The sequence below is a fragment of the Coregonus lavaretus genome, assembly GCF_964263955.1.
Source record: "Coregonus lavaretus genome assembly, contig: HAP1_SCAFFOLD_257, whole genome shotgun sequence".
NCBI lineage: Eukaryota > Metazoa > Chordata > Actinopteri > Salmoniformes > Salmonidae > Coregonus > Coregonus lavaretus.
The window spans coordinates 30417-49792 of record NW_028156480.1 but is presented as its reverse complement, the minus strand read 5'-3'; the positions used below and the strand labels follow the sequence as shown (position 1 = coordinate 49792).

At 42.5% G+C, this 19376-nt stretch overlaps 1 protein-coding gene across 1 annotated transcript; it reads right to left on the bottom strand.

Moving 5' to 3' along the window:
* Positions 1-1170: 1170 nt before the first annotated feature.
* On the bottom strand, positions 1171-15799 carry LOC311126303 (protein-cysteine N-palmitoyltransferase HHAT-like protein; the record flags this gene model as incomplete). Its single annotated transcript, XM_084200313.1, has 8 exons — positions 1171-1391; positions 3184-3325; positions 10379-10580; positions 10662-10697; positions 10788-10932; positions 13150-13321; positions 14690-14899; positions 15605-15799. Coding segments are annotated over 8 exons (1323 nt in total), but the record flags the coding sequence as incomplete, so codon positions are not given.
* Between the last annotated feature and the right edge of the window lie 3577 nt (positions 15800-19376).

The following is a 19376-nucleotide window of genomic DNA, read 5'->3' as shown; positions in this document are numbered from 1 at the left end:
GGTGTCAAAGGAAGGCCCAAAAAATTGTCAAAGACTCCAGCCACCCTAGTCATAGACTGTTCTCTCTGCTACCGCACGGCAAGCGGTACCGGCGCACCAACTCTAGGTCCAAAAGGCTTCTCAACAGCTTCTACCCCCAAGCCATAAGACTCCTGAACAATTAGTAAAATGGCCACCCAGACTATTTACATTGACCCCCCCCTCTATGTTTTTACACTGCTGCTACTCGCTGTTTATTATCTATGCATAGTCACTTTACCCCTACCTACATGTACAAATGACCTGGACTAACCTGTACCCCCCGCACAATGACTCGGTACCGGTACCCCCTGTATATAGTCTGTATATAGCCTCGGTACCGGTACCCCCTGGATATAGCCTCGGTACCGGTACCCCCTGTATATAGCCTGTATATTGACTCGGTACCGGTACTCCCTGTATATAGCCTGTATATTGACTCTGTACCGGTACCCCCTGTATATAGCCTGGATATAGCCTCGGTACCGGTACCCCCTGTATATAGTCTCGGTACCGGTACCCCCTGTATATAGCCTCGGTATGGTTATTTTATTGTGTGACTTTTTTACTTTAGTTTATTTAGTCAATATTTTCTTAACTCTATTTTCTTAAAACGTTATTGTTGGTTAAGGACATCACTGTAAGGTCTACACCTGTTGTGTTCGGCATATGTGAAAAATAACATTTGATTTGATTTGGAGTCATGTATACAGTAAATCAATCAATATATTATGCTTAGATGTCCAGTACATTTGACAGAGCAGGAGTGGCTTTCTTCACCTAGAGGTGTGTATCTTCGTTTAAACCACATCTTAAGAGCATCAGTGGGTTTTATTTACAATAAAGGCGCTTTTACATGATTAGCAATGAAACATAACTTCAGTTTAAAACATTGTATAAATCTATATTGATGACAGCACTGTCAGCTTGTTCCAGGCAGTAGACCCCTAACACTGTGGTGGGAGTAGATATTACTGCTTATAGATATTACAGTAGATAGGTATTGCTGCTCAATAGATTTCATTGCTATGAAGAACGTCTAAATATACCTTGTCTATGAACTGTAGCCTCGTCATTTCCATGACTACACAGTGGAAAGCATGACTCATAAAGACAGTTGGGACTTTGACTGACATTGCCAGCCTCTAATCACTACTCGGCTTTCTCCTTGCTTGGGTCCACCACTGGCTGGACGGGGACTTTGGGCGGGACCACAGTGGGTGTGGCCGGGCTGGTGGCAGGGGGAGGGACAGGGGCAGGAGGGGGGATGGGGTCGGGGTCGTCGATCAGAGCCTGTCTCCTTTCTCTCTCCTTGATGAGCTGGACCAGACAGTAGGTCACTATGAGGACAGTGATGGTGGTGATGGGGAAGCCTGGAGGGGGAGGAACAAGTCAACATGGACTAATAACTATACATATAATAATGATATATCAAGTAACATACTAGTTATCAACACAGTGATGGTGGTGATGGTAAAGCCTGGAGGGGGAGGAGTCAGTCATAGTGTGTCTACTGGTATAACTATATATATTTTAATTTTTTAATTTAATATTTAATATGCCATTTAGCAGACGCTTTTATCCAAAGCGACTTACAGTCATGCGTGCATACATTTTTGTGTATGGGTGGTCCCGGGGATCGAACCCACTACCTTGGCGTTACAAGCGCCGTGCTCTACCAGCTGAGCTACAGAGGACCATATATAATAACTCTACCTGTATAACTATATATATAATAACTCTACCTGTATAACTATATATATATATATATATATATATAATAACTCTACCTGTATAACTATATATATAATAACTCTACCTGTATAACTATATATATATATATATATATATAATAACTCTACCTGTATAACTATATATATATAATAACTCTACCTGTATAACTATATATATATATATATATATATATATATATATATATATATATATATATATATAATAACTCTACCTGTATAACTATACATATATATATATATATATAATAACTCTACCTGTATAACTATATAATAACTCTACCTGTATAACTATATATATAATAACTCTACCTGTATAACTATATAATAACTCTACCTGTATAACTATATATATAATAACTCTACCTGTATAACTATATATATAATAACTCTACCTGTATAACTATATAATAACTCTACCTGTATAACTATATAATAACTCTACCTGTATAACTATATATATATAATAACTCTACCTGTATAACTATATATATAATAACTCTACCTGTATAACTATATATAATAACTCTACCTGTATAACTATATATATATAATAACTCTACCTGTATAACTATATATATAATAACTCTACCTGTATAAGTATATATATAATAACTCTACCTGTATAACTATATATATATAATAACTCTACCTGTATAACTATATATATAATAACTCTACCTGTATAACTATATATATAATAACTCTACCTGTATAACTATATATATAATAACTCTACCTGTATAACTATATATATAATATCTCTACTGGTACTCAAGGAAGGTCAGTGTGATCATAGTATGCCAGTACCACACCAAAACAGTTGTGCATGTTCAATATCATGGTTAGTATGAGCATTGTACATTTTTCAAGATCAAGATCAAGAGACAGAACTATAGGACTTTTACGGGATCAAAGAGACAGCTTAGTGAACTCCAGGCTGTTGAGAGGAAACCGAACTATCTGTTACCTTTGAGCAGCAGTCTCTTGGCGACCAGTTTAGTGAACTCCAGGCTGTTGAGAGGAAACCTAACTATCTGTTACCTTTGAGCAGCAGTCTCTTGGCGACCAGTTTAGTGAACTCCAGGCTGTTGAGAGGAAACCTAACTATCTGTTACCTTTGAGCAGCAGTCTCTTGGCGACCAGTTTAGTGAACTCCAGGCTGTTGAGAGGAAACCTAACTATCTGTTACCTTTGAGCAGCAGTCTCTTGGCGACCAGCTTAGTGAACTCCAGGCTGTTGAGAGGAAACCTAACTATCTGTTACCTTTGAGCAGCAGTCTCTTGGCGACCAGTTTAGTGAACTCCAGGCTGTTGAGAGGAAACCTAACTATCTGTTACCTTTGAGCAGCAGTCTCTTGGCGACCAGCTTAGTGAACTCCAGGCTGTTGAGAGGAAACCTAACTATCTGTTACCTTTGAGCAGCAGTCTCTTGGCGACCAGCTTAGTGAACTCCAGGCTGTTGAGAGCGATGACGTTGTAGAGAACGATGGTCCAGAAGTTAAAGGTGTTGAACACAGCTCTGATCCTACGAGACATGGCAGGAGACATCGCCATCTAGAGGAGAGAGAGAGAGAGGGAGCGAGAGATGAGCTCATGGGCTCCTGAGTTCTTCCTGAAAAGAAAAATAGAATTATAGTTGGATAAATGTTGATAAACAAGGACTTAAACAGGATACTACCTTCTACATCAAAACCTTCAAACCAAATCAAAATTCCATACCTAAAACCTTGATGTTGGACAAAATTACCTGAATGGATTATCACTACCAAGGACTATCAAGAAAAAACGTCAAAAAAACTAAAATCTGCAGAAGAAACACAGCGGAAACCTGGAAATACCATCCAACACAAAACTGAGTGAGTAATGTTCAGTTTGAACCTACTTCTGAAGCCAAAAAGTAAAAGACAGTAATCTCTAGGTAATTATGTTCTATAAAGCTTATTAAATAAGGCTACTAAGCTACCAAGCTGCTAGGAAAGAACAGACCTGGCTGCAACTTCAATTAGCACAGAAGTGTGAAGTGAGATGTGTGAAAACTCTTGAGCCTAACAATGGCAGCAGAGTTTCACCGCCTCCCCCCAGCCACCCAAATCCAGAGGCCTTTGAAGCCCCCTGCGCCATGGCGTATCCCTGGGCAGATGTCATCACAGTACAGTACCCCTTGGATATTCAAAATAACACAGAGCACGGAATGAGTACAAAAATAAGCTCCTCAAGGACAATCCAGAGACACTATTTACTGACTGCTACAAAGAGGGGAATGTAAGCAACTTAATTTTCCACACAGACCATCCCCTGGCATGGCACAGGGCTATAAGAGCACACTACCACTATGTCGAGAGAGAGGGTATTGGCCCAGGGTGGAAACTCAGAATACTAGACATTGAGGAAATTGAAACAACCTCTGTCAACATGTAAAAGTCTGGGACAGTAATGGTGCAGGGCATCCTCAAGCAGTTCCAGCAGGACTTTTAGGGGCTCAAAGAGAGAGCACAGCTTGGAAAAGCTCTCTCTCTGTGACGACTCCTCCATCCTGAGTGAGTCTGATCACACCTCTTCAAACTGTGCTGCAGACGAGGCAAGTCACCCCCCCAGCACTGAACACACCCAGGTCCCCCCCCCCCCCCCCCCCCCAAACAAGACCCGGAGGGCTGAAGGTGGAGATGGACGGCTGTCTGAGAGAGCTGGCTGCACTCCGGACTAAGGAGGAGGGAGAGGAACACATGGTACAGCTAACAGCAGTGAAGGAGGAGAGAGAGGAACACATGGTACAGCTAACAGCAGTGAAGGAGGAGGGAGAGGAACACATGGCACAGCTAACAGCAGTGAAGGAGGAGGGAGAGGAACACATGGCACAGCTAACAGCAGTGAAGGAGGAGGGAGAGGAACACATGGCACAGCTAACAGCAGTGAAGGAGGAGAGAGAGGAACACATGGCACAGCTAACAGCAGTGAAGGAGGAGAGAGAGGAACACATGGCACAGCTAACAGCAGTGAAGGAGGAGGGAGAGGAACACATGGCACAGCTAACAGCAGTCAAGGAGGAGAGAGAGGAACACATGGCACAGCTAACAGCAGTGAAGGAGGAGGGAGAGGAACACATGGCACAGCTAACAGCAGTGAAGGAGGAGAGAGAGGAACACATGGCACAGCTAACAGCAGTGAAGGAGGAGAGAGAGGAACACATGGCACAGCTAACAGCAGTGAAGGAGGAGGGAGAGGAACACATGGCACAGCTAACAGCAGTCAAGGAGGAGAGAGAGGAACACATGGCACAGCTAACAGCAGTGAAGGAGGAGGGAGAGGAACACATGGCACAGCTAACAGCAGTGAAGGAGGAGAGAGAGGAACACATGGCACAGCTAACAGCAGTGAAGGAGGAGAGAGAGGAACACATGGCACAGCTAACAGCAGTGAAGGAGGAGGGAGAGGAACACATGGCACAGCTAACAGCAGTCAAGGAGGAGAGAGAGGAACACATGGCACAGCTAACAGCAGTGAAGGAGGAGGGAGAGGAACACATGGCACAGCTAACAGCAGTGAAGGAGGAGGGAGAGGAAAACATGGTACAGCTAACAGCAGTGAAGGAGGAGGGAGGGGAACACATGGCACAGCTAACAGCAGTGAAGGAGGAGAGAGAGGAAAACATGGTACAGCTAACAGCAGTGAAGGAGGAGGGAGAGGAACACATGGCACAGCTAACAGCAGTGAAGGAGGAGGGAGGGGAACACATGGCACAGCTAACAGAGGAACACATGGCACAGCTAACAGCAGTCAAGGAGGAGAGAGAGGAACACATGGTACAGCTAACAGCAGTGAAGGAGGAGGGAGGGGAACACCACTGCCAGGACCCTGAAGGACGTCACCCTCATCCGCAGCCCCAGCACCTCACACAGCAGCAACAGAGCAACGGACACCCCGCCCAGACCAGCGAGACACCCTCACAGACCTGCAAGACCCCCTCCCCGAAGGACCTGCACCGAGAGAACCCACGCCAAGAGGACCTTCACCCAGACCACAGCTTCACCAGCCACACCCCAACCTGCTGAGACCCCCCCAACCAGCTGAGACCCCCCCACCCAACCAGCTGAGACCCCCCCACCCAACCAGCTGAGACCCCTCCACCCAACCAGCTGAGACCCCCCCACCCAACCAGCTGAGACCCCCACACCCAACCAGCTGAGACCCCCCCACCCAACCAGCTGAGACCACCCCAACCAGCTGAGACCCCCCCAACCAGCTGAGACCCCCCCACCCAACCAGCTGAGACCACCCCAACCAGCTGAGACCCCTCAACCAAACCCTGGCCACACCCTATACTGTATAAGCCCCCCCAGATCAGACCTATGCCCCTTCTGCCCACCCCGCCCCTGCAGCAAGAACCTCAACATGACAGCAGGACATATGCCCAGGCCGTGAGCAGAGCAACAGGCACAAACCCCACTAATACACCCCATCCTGCGACCTGAGAGGTCTGTATCAGATGCTCAACATGCTCTGCTCACACCTACTGTAATGGTCTGGGCCTAAACCACATGAAAACAACACTAGACACTATGGAACACAAAGCTTTCACTATCTCATCCTGGAATATCCAAGGCCTGAGGTCATCTGCCTTTGGCCTAAAGAGCAGGAACCCAGACTTCATCGAAGAAATCAGAAATACAGACATTGTCATCCTACAAGAAACATGGTATAGAGGAGACGGACCCACTGGTTGCCCTCTAGGTTACAGAGAGCTGGTAGTCCCATCCACCAAACTACCAGGTGTGAAACAGGGAAGGGTCTCAGGGGGTATGCTAATTTGGTATAGAGCAGACCTAACTCACTCTATTAAATTAATCAAAACAGGAACATTTTACATCTGGCTAGAAATTAATAAGGAAATTATCTCAACAGAGAAAAATGTCCTCCTGTGTGCTACCTGCATCCCCCCAATAGAATCCGCATACTTTAATGAAGACAGCTTCTCCATCCTGGAGGGGGAAATCAATCATTTCCAGGCCCAGGGACAAGTACTAGTCTGTGGCGACCTAAATGCCAGAACTGGACAAGAACCTGACACTCTCAGCACACAGGGGGACAAACATCTACCTGGAGGTGACAGCATTCCCTCCCCGTGACAGCATTCCCTCCCCATATGCCCCCCTAGGCACAACTACGGCAACATAACCAACAAAAACGGGTCACAACTCCTGCAGCTCTGTCGCACACTGGGTATGTACATAGTCAATCGTAGGCTTCGAGTTTTACTCCTATGGTAGGTACACCTATAGCTCATCTCTTGGCAGTAGTTCTGTAGACTACTTTATCACTGACCTCAACCCAGTGTCTCTGAGCATTCACAGTCAGCCCACTGACACCCCTATCAGACCACAGCAAAATCACAGTCTACTTGAACAGAGCAATACTCAATCATGAGGCATCAATGCCAAAGGAAGTGCACAATATTAAGATATGCTATAGATGGAAGGAAAGTAGTGTGGAAACCTACCAAAAAACAATTGGGCAACAACAAATTCAATCCCTTTTAGACAACTTCCTGGACAAAACGTTCCACTGTAATAGTGAAGGTGTAAACTTGGCAGTAGAAAACCTAAACAGTATATTTGACCTCTCAGCTTCCCTATCAAATCTGAAAATTTCAAGCAGACAACCTAGTAAAATTAACAACAATGCCAAATGGTTTGATGAAGAATGCAAAAACCTAAGAAAGAAATTGAGAAACATATCCAACCAAAAACATAGAGACCCAAAAAACCTGAGCCGACGCCTTCACTATGGTGAATCACTAAAACAATACAGAAATACACTACGGAAAAAGAAGGAACAGCATGTCAGAAATCAGCCCAATGGAATTGAAGAATCCATAGAATCTAACCACTTCTGGGAAAATTGGAAAACACTAAACAAACAACAACACGAAGAGTTATCTATCCAAAACGGAGATGTGTGGATAAACCACTTCTCTAAACTTTTTGACTTTATAACAAAGAACAAACAGCAAAAAAATATACATGATCAATTACAAATCTTAGAATCAACTATTAAAGACTACCAAAACCCACTGGATTCTCCAATTACATTGAATGAACTACAGGACAAAATAAAAACCCTCCAACCCAAAAAGGCCTGTGGTGTTGATTGTATCCTAAATGAAATGATAAAATATACAGACCACAAATCCCAATTGGCTATACTTAAACTCTTTAACATCATCCTTAGCTCTGGCATCTTCCCCAATATTTGGAACCAAGGACTGATCACCCCAATCCACAAAAGTGGAGACAAATCTTACCCCAATAACTACCGTGGGATATGCGTCAACAGCAACCTTGGGAAAATCCTCTGCATTATCATTAACAGCAGACTTGTTCATTTCCTCAGTGAAAACAATGTAATGAGCAAATGTCAAATTGGCTTTTTATCAAATTACCGTACGACAGACCCTGCCACCCTAATTGACAAACAAACCAAAACAAAGGCAAAGTCTTCTCATTCTTTGTTGACATGCATATCCCACAAGACATGCCACCAGAGGTCTCTTCACAGTCCCCAAGTCCAGAACAGACTATGGGAGGCGCACAGTACTACATAGAGCCATGACTACATGGAACTCTATTCCACATCAGGTAACTGATGCAAGCAGTAGAATCAGATTTAAAAAACAGGTAAAATACACCTTATGGAACAGCGGGGACTGTGAAGAGACACACACAAGGGTACAGACACATGCATACGCACACATTGTGATATTGTTGTATGGTGGTATTATACATGTTGTATTGTAGATATGTAGTGGTGTAATAATGTCATATGATGTACTGTTTTATATTTTGTTTTATATGTAATGTAAGTGCTTTAATGTGTTTGGACCCCAGGAAGATTAGTGGGGATCACTTATAAACACAAATACAAATACTTCAAAAAAGCTTTTGACTCAATTTGCTATACAAATTGTGTGGTATTGGGGGAAAATCTGACAACATTATAAAATCCATGTAAACAAACAAGTGTGCACTTAAAATTGGCAAAAAACACACACATTTCTTTCCACAGGGCCATGGGGTTCGACAGGGATGCAGCTTAAGCCCCAACGAATTGGCAAGGGCACTAGAACAGTCTGCAGCACCCCGCCCCACCTTACTAGAATCTGAAGTGAAATGTCTACTGTTTGCTGATGATCTGGTGCTTCTGTCACCAACCAAGCAGTACCTAGATCTTCTGCACAGGTTCTGTCAGACCTGGGCCCTGACAGTAAATCTCAGTAAGACAAAAATAATGGTGTTCCAAAAAAGGTCCAGTTGCCAGGACAACAAATAGAAATTCCATCTAGACACCGTTGCCCTAGAGCACACAAAAAACTATACATACCTCGGCCTAAACATCAGCGCCACAGGTAACTTCCACAAAGCTGTGAACGATCTGAGAGACAAGGCAAGAAGGGCCTTCTATGCCATCAAAAGGAACATAAAATTCTACATACCAATTAGGATCTGGCAAAAAATACTTGAATGAGTTATAGAACCCATTGCCCTTTATGGTTGTGAGGTCTGGGGTCCGCTCACAAACCAAGTATTCACAAAATGGGACAAACACCAAATTGAGACTGCATGCAGAATTCTGCAAAAATATCCTCAGTGTACAATGTAAAACAGCAAATAATGCATGCAGAGCAGAATTAGGCAGATACCGCTAATTATAAAAATTCATAAAAGAGCCGTTAAATTCTACAACCACCTAATGTATGACCATATTAGAGACACATATGTCCCTCAGATTACACAGACCCACAAAGAATAAAAAACAAACCCAATTTTGATAAACTCCCATATCTATTGGGTGAAATACCAGTGTGCCATCACAGCAGAAAGATTTGTGACCTGTTGCCACAAGAAAAGCGCAACCAGTGAAGAACAAACACCATTGTAAATACAACCCATATTTATGTTTATTTATTTTCCCTTTTGCACTTTAACTATTTGCACATAATATGACATTTGAAATGTCTTTATTGATTTAAAACTTTTTTGAGTGTAATATTACTGTACATCTTTTATTTTTTATTTCAATTTCGTTTATTATCTATTTCACTTGATTTGGCAATGTAAACATGTGTTTCCATGCCAATAAAGTCCATTGAATTAGAGAGAGAGAGAGAGAGAGAGAGAGAGAGAGAGAGAGAGAGAGAGAGAGAGAGAGAGAGAGAGAGAGAGAGAGAGAGAGAGAGAGAGATGTTGAACACAGCTCTGATCCTACCAGACATGGCAAGCTACATCACCATCTAGAGGGGAGATGGTGTTAACACTTGAACAGTGAAACATTAAGGCAGGAAACATTTCCTTTAAGCTACCAGTTTATGACACCTGTCAGGAGACAAAACCTTATCTTGGTAAGAAAGTTGGTGATCTAAACAACAGTCATCATGACAGTGTTAAACAAGCTCTCATGTCTGTTATGCCACTGTTATAACATGATTTCAGGTCATATGAACTGTTACAGTCTCTTTAAATTGACACACTCTCTCTCTCTCTCTCCCTCTCTCTCTCTCTCTCTCTCTCTCTCTCTCTCTCTCTCTCTCTCTCTCTCTCTCTCTCTCTCTCTCACCTCTAGAGAGGCGAAGGGTTCCATGGACAAGAACTTGGCGGTCCAGAGCTCGAAGTTCAGTCCGAAGCAGTTGAAGAAGGCCCAGATGAACACCACCTGACAGGGTCCCAGCCACAGGACAGTGATGCCAAAAGTACACAGCGTAGCAATGGCCTCATCCCACAAGTTGTCATGCTTCCCTCCCAGGTAATCATACACATACCTGGAGACGTAGATACAGACACGGTTATGAGATTACAGCTCTGATGTTTGGTATGAATGAAGTGACATGCTGGTGACTTACTTGCACAGCCAGTCGTTTATTCCTCTGTTAAAGTGTCTATAAGGGAGAAAAAAAAACAAATCACTTAGTTTGTGAAAACACAAAGATGTTGAGAAGTGAGAAGGTCTGACAGGTCTGTTGACGTACGTCTCAGAGAAGACGTAGAGCATTGTGATACATTTAGGAGGTTGAGGTGGGTCCAGATGGTCCAGTCTAGACACAGTGTTGATCACCCCAAACATCACCGCTGCCTTCACCCAGTCATACACCAGGCTATAGTAGGCCAAACCAACTACAGGAGACAGAGAGAGAGACCAGTCATACACCAGGCTATAGTAGGCCAAACCAACTACAGGAGACAGAGAGAGAGACCAGTCATACACCAGGCTATAGAAGGCCAGACCAACTACAGGAGACAGAGAGAGACCAGTCATACACCAGGTTATAGAAGGCCAGACCAACTACAGGAGACAGAGAGAGAGACCAGTCATACACCAGGTTATAGAAGACCAGACCAACTACAGGAGACAGAGAGAGAGACCAGTCATACACCAGGTTATAGAAGGCCAGACCAACTACAGGAGACAGAGAGAGAGACCAGTCATACACCAGGTTATAGAAGGCCAGACCAACTACAGGAGACAGAGAGAGAGACCAGTCATACACCAGGTTATAGAAGGCCAGACCAACTACAGGAGACAGAGAGAGAGACCAGTCATACACCAGGTTATAAGGCCAGACCAACTACAGGAGACAGAGAGAGAGACCAGTCATACACCAGGTTATAGAAGGCCAGACCAACTACAGGGTTGGTTGCAAGAATAATAATAATTTAAATGGAAAAACTCTTAAGTTTTGAATCTGCCGTCGTTTTGTTTATCAGTTCATAAACCATGTGCCATGGAATCGGTTCATCAAAATTATCTTCCCAATTATTTTGTAATCTATAAATGGCACATTCATCAATCATTTGGTCCTTAAATGAAACTGGTATAATTTTTTATTTATCACAATTTTCTTTAACCAATTTTGGTCTTTAATGCAGGGCCGACAGACAAGTTCTTTACTTTTTCCCCCTTCCACTTGCCTCTTCCATTTTTGTGGTAACGCTACAATTAGTTGGTTGTAAGACATGTTAATATTACAGACCTACAGCCCAGTCAGACATGTTAATATTACAGACCTACAGCCCAGGCAGACATGTTAATATTACAGACCTACAGCCCAGTCAGACATGTTAATATTACAGACCTACAGCCCAGTCAGACATGTTAATATTACAGACCTACAGCCCAGTCAGACATGTTAATATTACAGACCTACAGCCCAGTCAGACATGTTAATATTACAGACCTACAGCCCAGTCAGACATGTTAATATTACAGACCTACAGCCCAGTCAGACATGTTAATATTACAGACCTACAGCCCAGTCAGACATGTTAATATTACAGACCTACAGCCCAGTCAGACATGTTAATATTACAGACCTACAGCCCAGTCAGACATGTTAATATTACAGACCTACAGCCCAGTCAGACATGTTAATATTACAGACCTACAGCCCAGTCAGACATGTTAATATTACAGACCTACAGCCCAGTCAGACATGTTAATATTACAGACCTACAGCCCAGTCAGACATGTTAATATTACAGACCTACAGCCCAGTCAGACATGTTAATATTACAGACCTACAGCCCAGTCAGACATGTTAATATTACAGACCTACAGCCCAGTCAGACATGTTCATATTACAGACCTACAGCCCAGTCAGACATGTTAATATTACAGATCTACAGCCCAGTCAGACATGTTAATATTACAGACCTACAGCCCAGTCAGACATGTTAATATTACAGACCTACAGCCCAGTCAGACATGTTAATATTACAGACCTACAGCCCAGTCAGACATGTTAATATTACAGACCTACAGCCCAGTCAGACATGTTAATATTACAGACCTACAGCCCAGTCAGACATGTTAATATTACAGACCTACAGCCCAGTCAGACATGTTAATATTACAGACCTACAGCCCAGTCAGACATGTTAATATTACAGACCTACAGCCCAGTCAGACATGTTAATATTACAGACCTACAGCCCAGTCAGACATGTTAATATTACAGACCTACAGCCCAGTCAGACATGTTAATATTACAGACCTACAGCCCAGTCAGACATGTTAATATTACAGACCTACAGCCCAGTCAGACATGTTAATATTACAGACCTACAGCCCAGTCAGACATGTTATTATTACAGACCTACAGCCCAGTCAGACATGTTCATATTACAGACCTACAGCCCAGTCAGACATGTTAATATTACAGACCTACAGCCCAGTCAGACATGTTAATATTACAGACCTACAGCCCAGTCAGACATGTTAATATTACAGACCTACAGCCCAGTCAGACATGTTAATATTACAGACCTACAGCCCAGTCAGACATGTTAATATTACAGACCTACAGCCCAGTCAGACATGTTAATATTACAGACCTACAGCCCAGTCAGACATGTGTTTGAGCAGCTTCATGTCGGTGGGGATGGTGCAGATGTACAGGAAGTGAAAGAAGACGTCCACCGTTAATATGGCCCCCAGGTGAATAAGACCCTGAAGGGATATGTTCCACATCTCTGCATCCTTACGAGTCAGGTCAGCCTTGTTGGCCTGGAAAACACACAAAAACACACACACACAAAAACACACACACACACACACACACACACACACACACACACACACACACACACACACACACACACACACACACACACACACACACACACACACACACACACAGAGAAGACATTGAGTAAGATAAGCCTGCAGGTGGGAGCAAACACACACAGAAGACATCAACACACAAGACACTTTATTTTTCTCTCGGTCACTGATGCTACATGATATTTATCTGAACAGAACTGAATCAATAGGCTACATGGTATTTATCTGAACAGAACTGAATCCATAGGCTACATGGTATTTATCTGAACATAGAACTTGTCGAAGTTCATGATATATCCCTGAATGTAGAACTTGTTGAAATTCATGATATATACCTGAACGTAGAATTTCTCGAAGGTCATGATATTTACCTGAACGTGGAACTTGTTGAATGTCATGATAGTGTATATACCTGAGCGTAGAACTTGTTGAAGGTCATGATGTTTACCTGAGCGTAGAACTTGTCAAAGGTCATGATGTTTACCTGAGCATAGAACTTGTTGAAGGTCATGATGTTTACCTGAGCGTAGAACTTGTCGAAGGTCATGATGTTTACCTGAGCGTAGAACTTGTTGAAGGTCATGATGTTTACTTGAGCATAGAACTTGTTGAAGGTCATGATGTTTACCTGAGCGTAGAACTTGTTGAAGGTCATGATGTTTACCTGAGCGTAGAACTTGTCGAAGGTCATGATGTTTACCTGAGCGTAGAACTTGTCGAATGTCATGATGTTTACATGATTTAGAACTTGTCGAAGTTCATGATGTTTACCTGAGCGTAGAACTTGTCGAAGGTCATGATGTTTACCTGAGCGTAGAACTTGTCGAAGGTCATGGTGTTTACCTGAGCGTAGAACTTGTTGAAGGTCATGATGTTTACCTGAGCGTAGAACTTGTCGAAGGTCATGATGTTTACCTGAGCGTAGAACTTGTCGAAGGTCATGATGTTTACCTGAGCGTAGAACTTGTCGAAGGTCATGATGTTTACCTGAGCGTAGAACTTGTCGAATGTCATGATGTTTACATGAGCGTAGAACTTGTCGAAGGTCATGATGTTTACCTGAGCGTAGAACTTGTCGAAGGTCATGATGTTTACCTGAGCGTAGAACTTGTCGAAGGTCATGATGTTTACCTGAGCGTAGAACTTGTCGAAGGTCATGGTGTTTACCTGAGCGTAGAACTTGTTGAAGGTCATGATGTTTACCTGAGCGTAGAACTTGTCGAAGGTCATGATGTTTACCTGAGCGTAGAACTTGTCGAAGGTCATGATGTTTACCTGAGCATAGAACTTGTCGAAGGTCATGATGTTTACCTGAGCGTAGAACTTGTCAAAGGTCATGATGGGTCCGAAGTAGAAGAAAGGCAGGTAGAAGTTGTACTTGAGGAGTTCCAGGATGCTGTAGTTTCCTTCTTTCTTCTCACAGTTCTCCAGAGCAAAACTCATACAGCGCATGATGGTGAACCCACAACCACCATAGAACAGGACGGAGCGCAGCTCAAAACCCCCCGTCATAAAACCAGCCTGGTGGAGAGGGAGAGGAAGAGGAGAGGGAGGAGATAGGGAGGAGAGGGAGGAGAGAGGGAGGAGAGGGAGGAGAGGGAGGAGAGGGAGGAGAGAGGGAGGAGAGAGGGAGGAGAGGGAGGAGAGAGGGAGGAGAGGGAGGAGAGAGGGAGGAGAGGGAAGAGAGAGGGAGGAGAGGGAAGAGAGAGGGAGGAGAGAGGGAGGAGAGGGAGGAGAGGGAGGAGAGGGAGGAGAGAGGGAGGAGAGGGAGGAGAGAGGGAGGAGAGGGAAGAGAGAGGGAGGAGAGGGAGGAGAGGGAGGAGAGAGGGAGGAGAGGGAGGAGAGAGGGAGGAGAGAGGGAGGAGAGGGAGGAGAGGGAGGAGAGAGGGAGGAGAGGGAGGAGAGAGGGAGGAGAGGGAGGAGAGAGGGAGGAGAGGGAAGAGAGAGGGAGGAGAGGGAGGAGAGGGAGGAGAGAGGGAGGAGAGGGAGGAGAGAGGGAGGAGAGGGAGGAGAGAGGGAGGAGAGGGAGGAGAGGGAGGAGAGAGGGAGGAGAGGGAGGAGAGAGGGAGGACAGGGAGGAGAGAGGGAGGAGAGGGAGGAGAGGGAGGAGAGAGGGAGGAGAGAGGGAGAAGGGTTAGATAGGAAGGTGAGGGTTGTTATATAGTGCAGTACTTTGACCAAAGCCATGTTGGCCCAAAGAAACATTGCTGATGGGCCATACAGTACCTGCCAGGATATGAATGGTTCTATCTTGAATGTGGACAGGATGGTGAGACCAGCTAGGAAGCAGAGCCAGCGCAGTTTAACCAGAGAGATACTGTAGAGCAGTACACAGTGGGACAGGATCAGAGTGGTGTAGGTCCAACCCATAGAGACCAGCACCGCCAGGATACCATAACCCATGTACACCAGGGACCTATGCTGTAGAGAGAGAGACAGACAGACAGACAGACAGACAGACAGACAGACAGACAGACAGACAGACAGACAGACAGACAGACAGACAGACAGACAGAATAAACATGTACGGCCGTGGTCAAAAGTTTTGAGAATGAACAAATATTAATTTTCACAAAGTCTGCTGCTTCAGTTTTTATGATGGCAATTTGCATATACTCCAGAATGTTATGAAGAGTGATCAAATGAATTGCAAAGTCCCTCTTTGCCATGAAAATGAACTTAATCCCAAGAAAAATAAAATAAATACCATGCTGTGGATTTAATTGAACAACATGTTAATACAATGTTGTTAATAGAGTAATTAAAACACTACTAAGATTGACGTAATGTAAGGTGTAACCATGCTATGTGACTGAAATTATACTGGGTCTAGTTACCTTGATTCAATACTCTGAGTACATAATGATACTGGGTCTAGTTACCTTGATTCAATACTCTGAGTACATAATGATATTGGGTCTAGTTACCTTGATTCAATACTCTGAGTACATAATGATACTGGGTCTAGTTACCTTGATTCAATACACTGAGTACATAATGATACTGGGTCTAGTTACCTTGATTCAATACTCTGAGTACATAATGATATTGGGTCTAGTTACCTTGATTCAATACTCTGAGTACATAATGATACTGGGTCTAGTTACCTTGATTCAATACTCTGAGTACATAATGATACTGGGTCTAGTTACCTTGATTCAATACTCTGAGTACATAATGATACTGGGTCTAGTTACCTTGATTAAATACTCTGAGTACATAATGATACTGGGTCTAGTTACCTTGATTCAATACTCTGAGTACATAATGATATTGGGTCTAGTTACCTTGATTCAATACTCTGAGTACATAATGATACTGGGTCTAGTTACCTTGATTCAATACTCTGAGTACATAATGATACTGGGTCTAGTTACCTTGATTCAATACTCTGAGTACATAATGATACTGGGTCTAGTTACCTTGATTCAATACTCTGAGTACATAATGATACTGGGTCTAGTTACCTTGATTCAATACTCTGAGTACATAATGATATTGGGTCTAGTTACCTTGATTCAATACTCTGAGTACATAATGATACTGGGTCTAGTTACCTTGATTCAATACTCTGAGTACATAATGATACTGGGTCTAGTTAGCTTGATTCAATACTCTGAGTACATAATGATACTGGGTCTAGTTACCTTGATTCAATACTCTGAGTACATAATGATAATGGGTCTAGTTACCTTGATTCAATACTCTGAGTACATAATGATACTGGGTCTAGTTACCTTGATTCAATACTCTGAGTACATAATGATACTGGGTCTAGTTACCTTGATTCAATACTCTGAGTACATAATGATACTGGGTCTAGTTACCTTGATTCAATACTCTGAGTACATAATGATACTGGGTCTAGTTACCTTGATTCAATACTCTGAGTACATAATGATACTGGGTCTAGTTACCTTGATTCAATACTCTGAGTACATAATGATACTGGGTCTAGTTACCTTGATTCAATACTCTGAGTACATAATGATACTGGGTCTAGTTACCTTGATTCAATACTCTGAGTACATAATGATATTGGGTCTAGTTACCTTGATTCAATACTCTGAGTACATAATGATACTGGGTCTAGTTACCTTGATTCAATACTCTGAGTACATAATGATACTGGGTGTAGTTACCTTGATTCAATACTCTGAGTACATAATGATATTGGGTCTAGTTACCCTGATTCAATACTCTGAGTACATAATGATACTGGGTCTAGTTACCTTGATTCAATACTCTGAGTACATAATGACACTGGGTCTAGTTACCTTGATTCAATACTCTGAGTACATAATGATACTGGGTCTAGTTACCTTGATTCAATACTCTGAGTACATAATGACACTGGGTCTAGTTACCTTGATTCAATACTCTGAGTACATAATGATACTGGGTCTAGTTACCTTGATTCAATACTCTGAGTACATAATGATACTGGGTCTAGTTACCTTGATTCAATACTCTGAGTACATAATGATACTGGGTCTAGTTACCTTGATTCAATACTCTGAGTACATAATGATACTGGGTCTAGTTACCTTGATTCAATACTCTGAGTACATACTGATACTGGGTCTAGTTACCTTGATTCAATACTCTGAGTACATAATGATACTGGGTCTAGTTACCTTGATTCAATACTCTGAGTACATAATGATACTGGGTCTAGTTACCTTGATTCAATACTCTGAGTACATAATGATATTGGGTCTAGTTACCTTGATTCAATACTCTGAGTACATAATGATACTGGGTCTAGTTACCTTGATTAAATACTCTGAGTACATAATGATACTGGGTCTAGTTACCTTAATTCAATACTCTGAGGACATAATGATACTGGGTCTAGTTACCTTGATTCAATACTCTGAGTACATAATGATACTGGGTCTAGTTACCTTGATTCAATACTCTGAGTACATAATGATACTGGGTCTAGTTACCTTGATTCAATACTCTGAGTACATAATGATACTGGGTCTAGTTACCTTGATTCAATACTCTGAGTACATAATGATATAGGGTCTAGTTACCTTGATTCAATACTCTGAGTACATAATGATACGGGGTCTAGTTACCTTGATTCAATACTCTGAGTACATAATGATACTGGGTCTAGTTACCTTGATTCAATACTCTGAGTACATAATGATACTGGGTCTAGTTACCTTGATTCAATACTCTGAGTACATAATGATACTGGGTGTAGTTACCTTGATTCAATACTCTGAGTACATAATGATATTGGGTCTAGTTACCCTGATTCAATACTCTGAGTACATAATGATACTGGGTCTAGTTACCTTGATTCAATACTCTGAGTACATAATGATACTGGGTCTAGTTACCTTGATTCAATACTCTGAGTACATAATGACACTGGGTCTAGTTACCTTGATTCAATACTCTGAGTACATAATGATACTGGGTCTAGTTACCTTGATTCAATACTCTGAGTACATAATGATACTGGGTCTAGTTACCTTGATTCAATACTCTGAGTACATAATGACACTGGGTCTAGTTACCTTGATTCAATACTCTGAGTACATAATGATACTGGGTCTAGTTACCTTGATTCAATACTCTGAGTACATAATGATACTGGGTCTAGTTACCTTGATTCAATACTCTGAGTACATACTGATATTGGGTCTAGTTACCTTGATTCAATACTCTGAGTACATAATGATACTGGGTCTAGTTACCTTGATTCAATACTCTGAGTACATAATGATACTGGGTCTAGTTACCTTGATTCAATACTCTGAGTACATAATGATACTGGGTCTAGTTACCTTGATTCAATACTCTGAGTACATAATGATACTGGGTCTAGTTACCTTGATTCAATACTCTGAGTACATACTGATACTGGGTCTAGTTACCTTGATTCAATAATCTGAGTACATAATGATACTGGGTCTAGTTACCTTGATTCAATACTCTGAGTACATAATGATACTGGGTCTAGTTACCTTGATTCAAT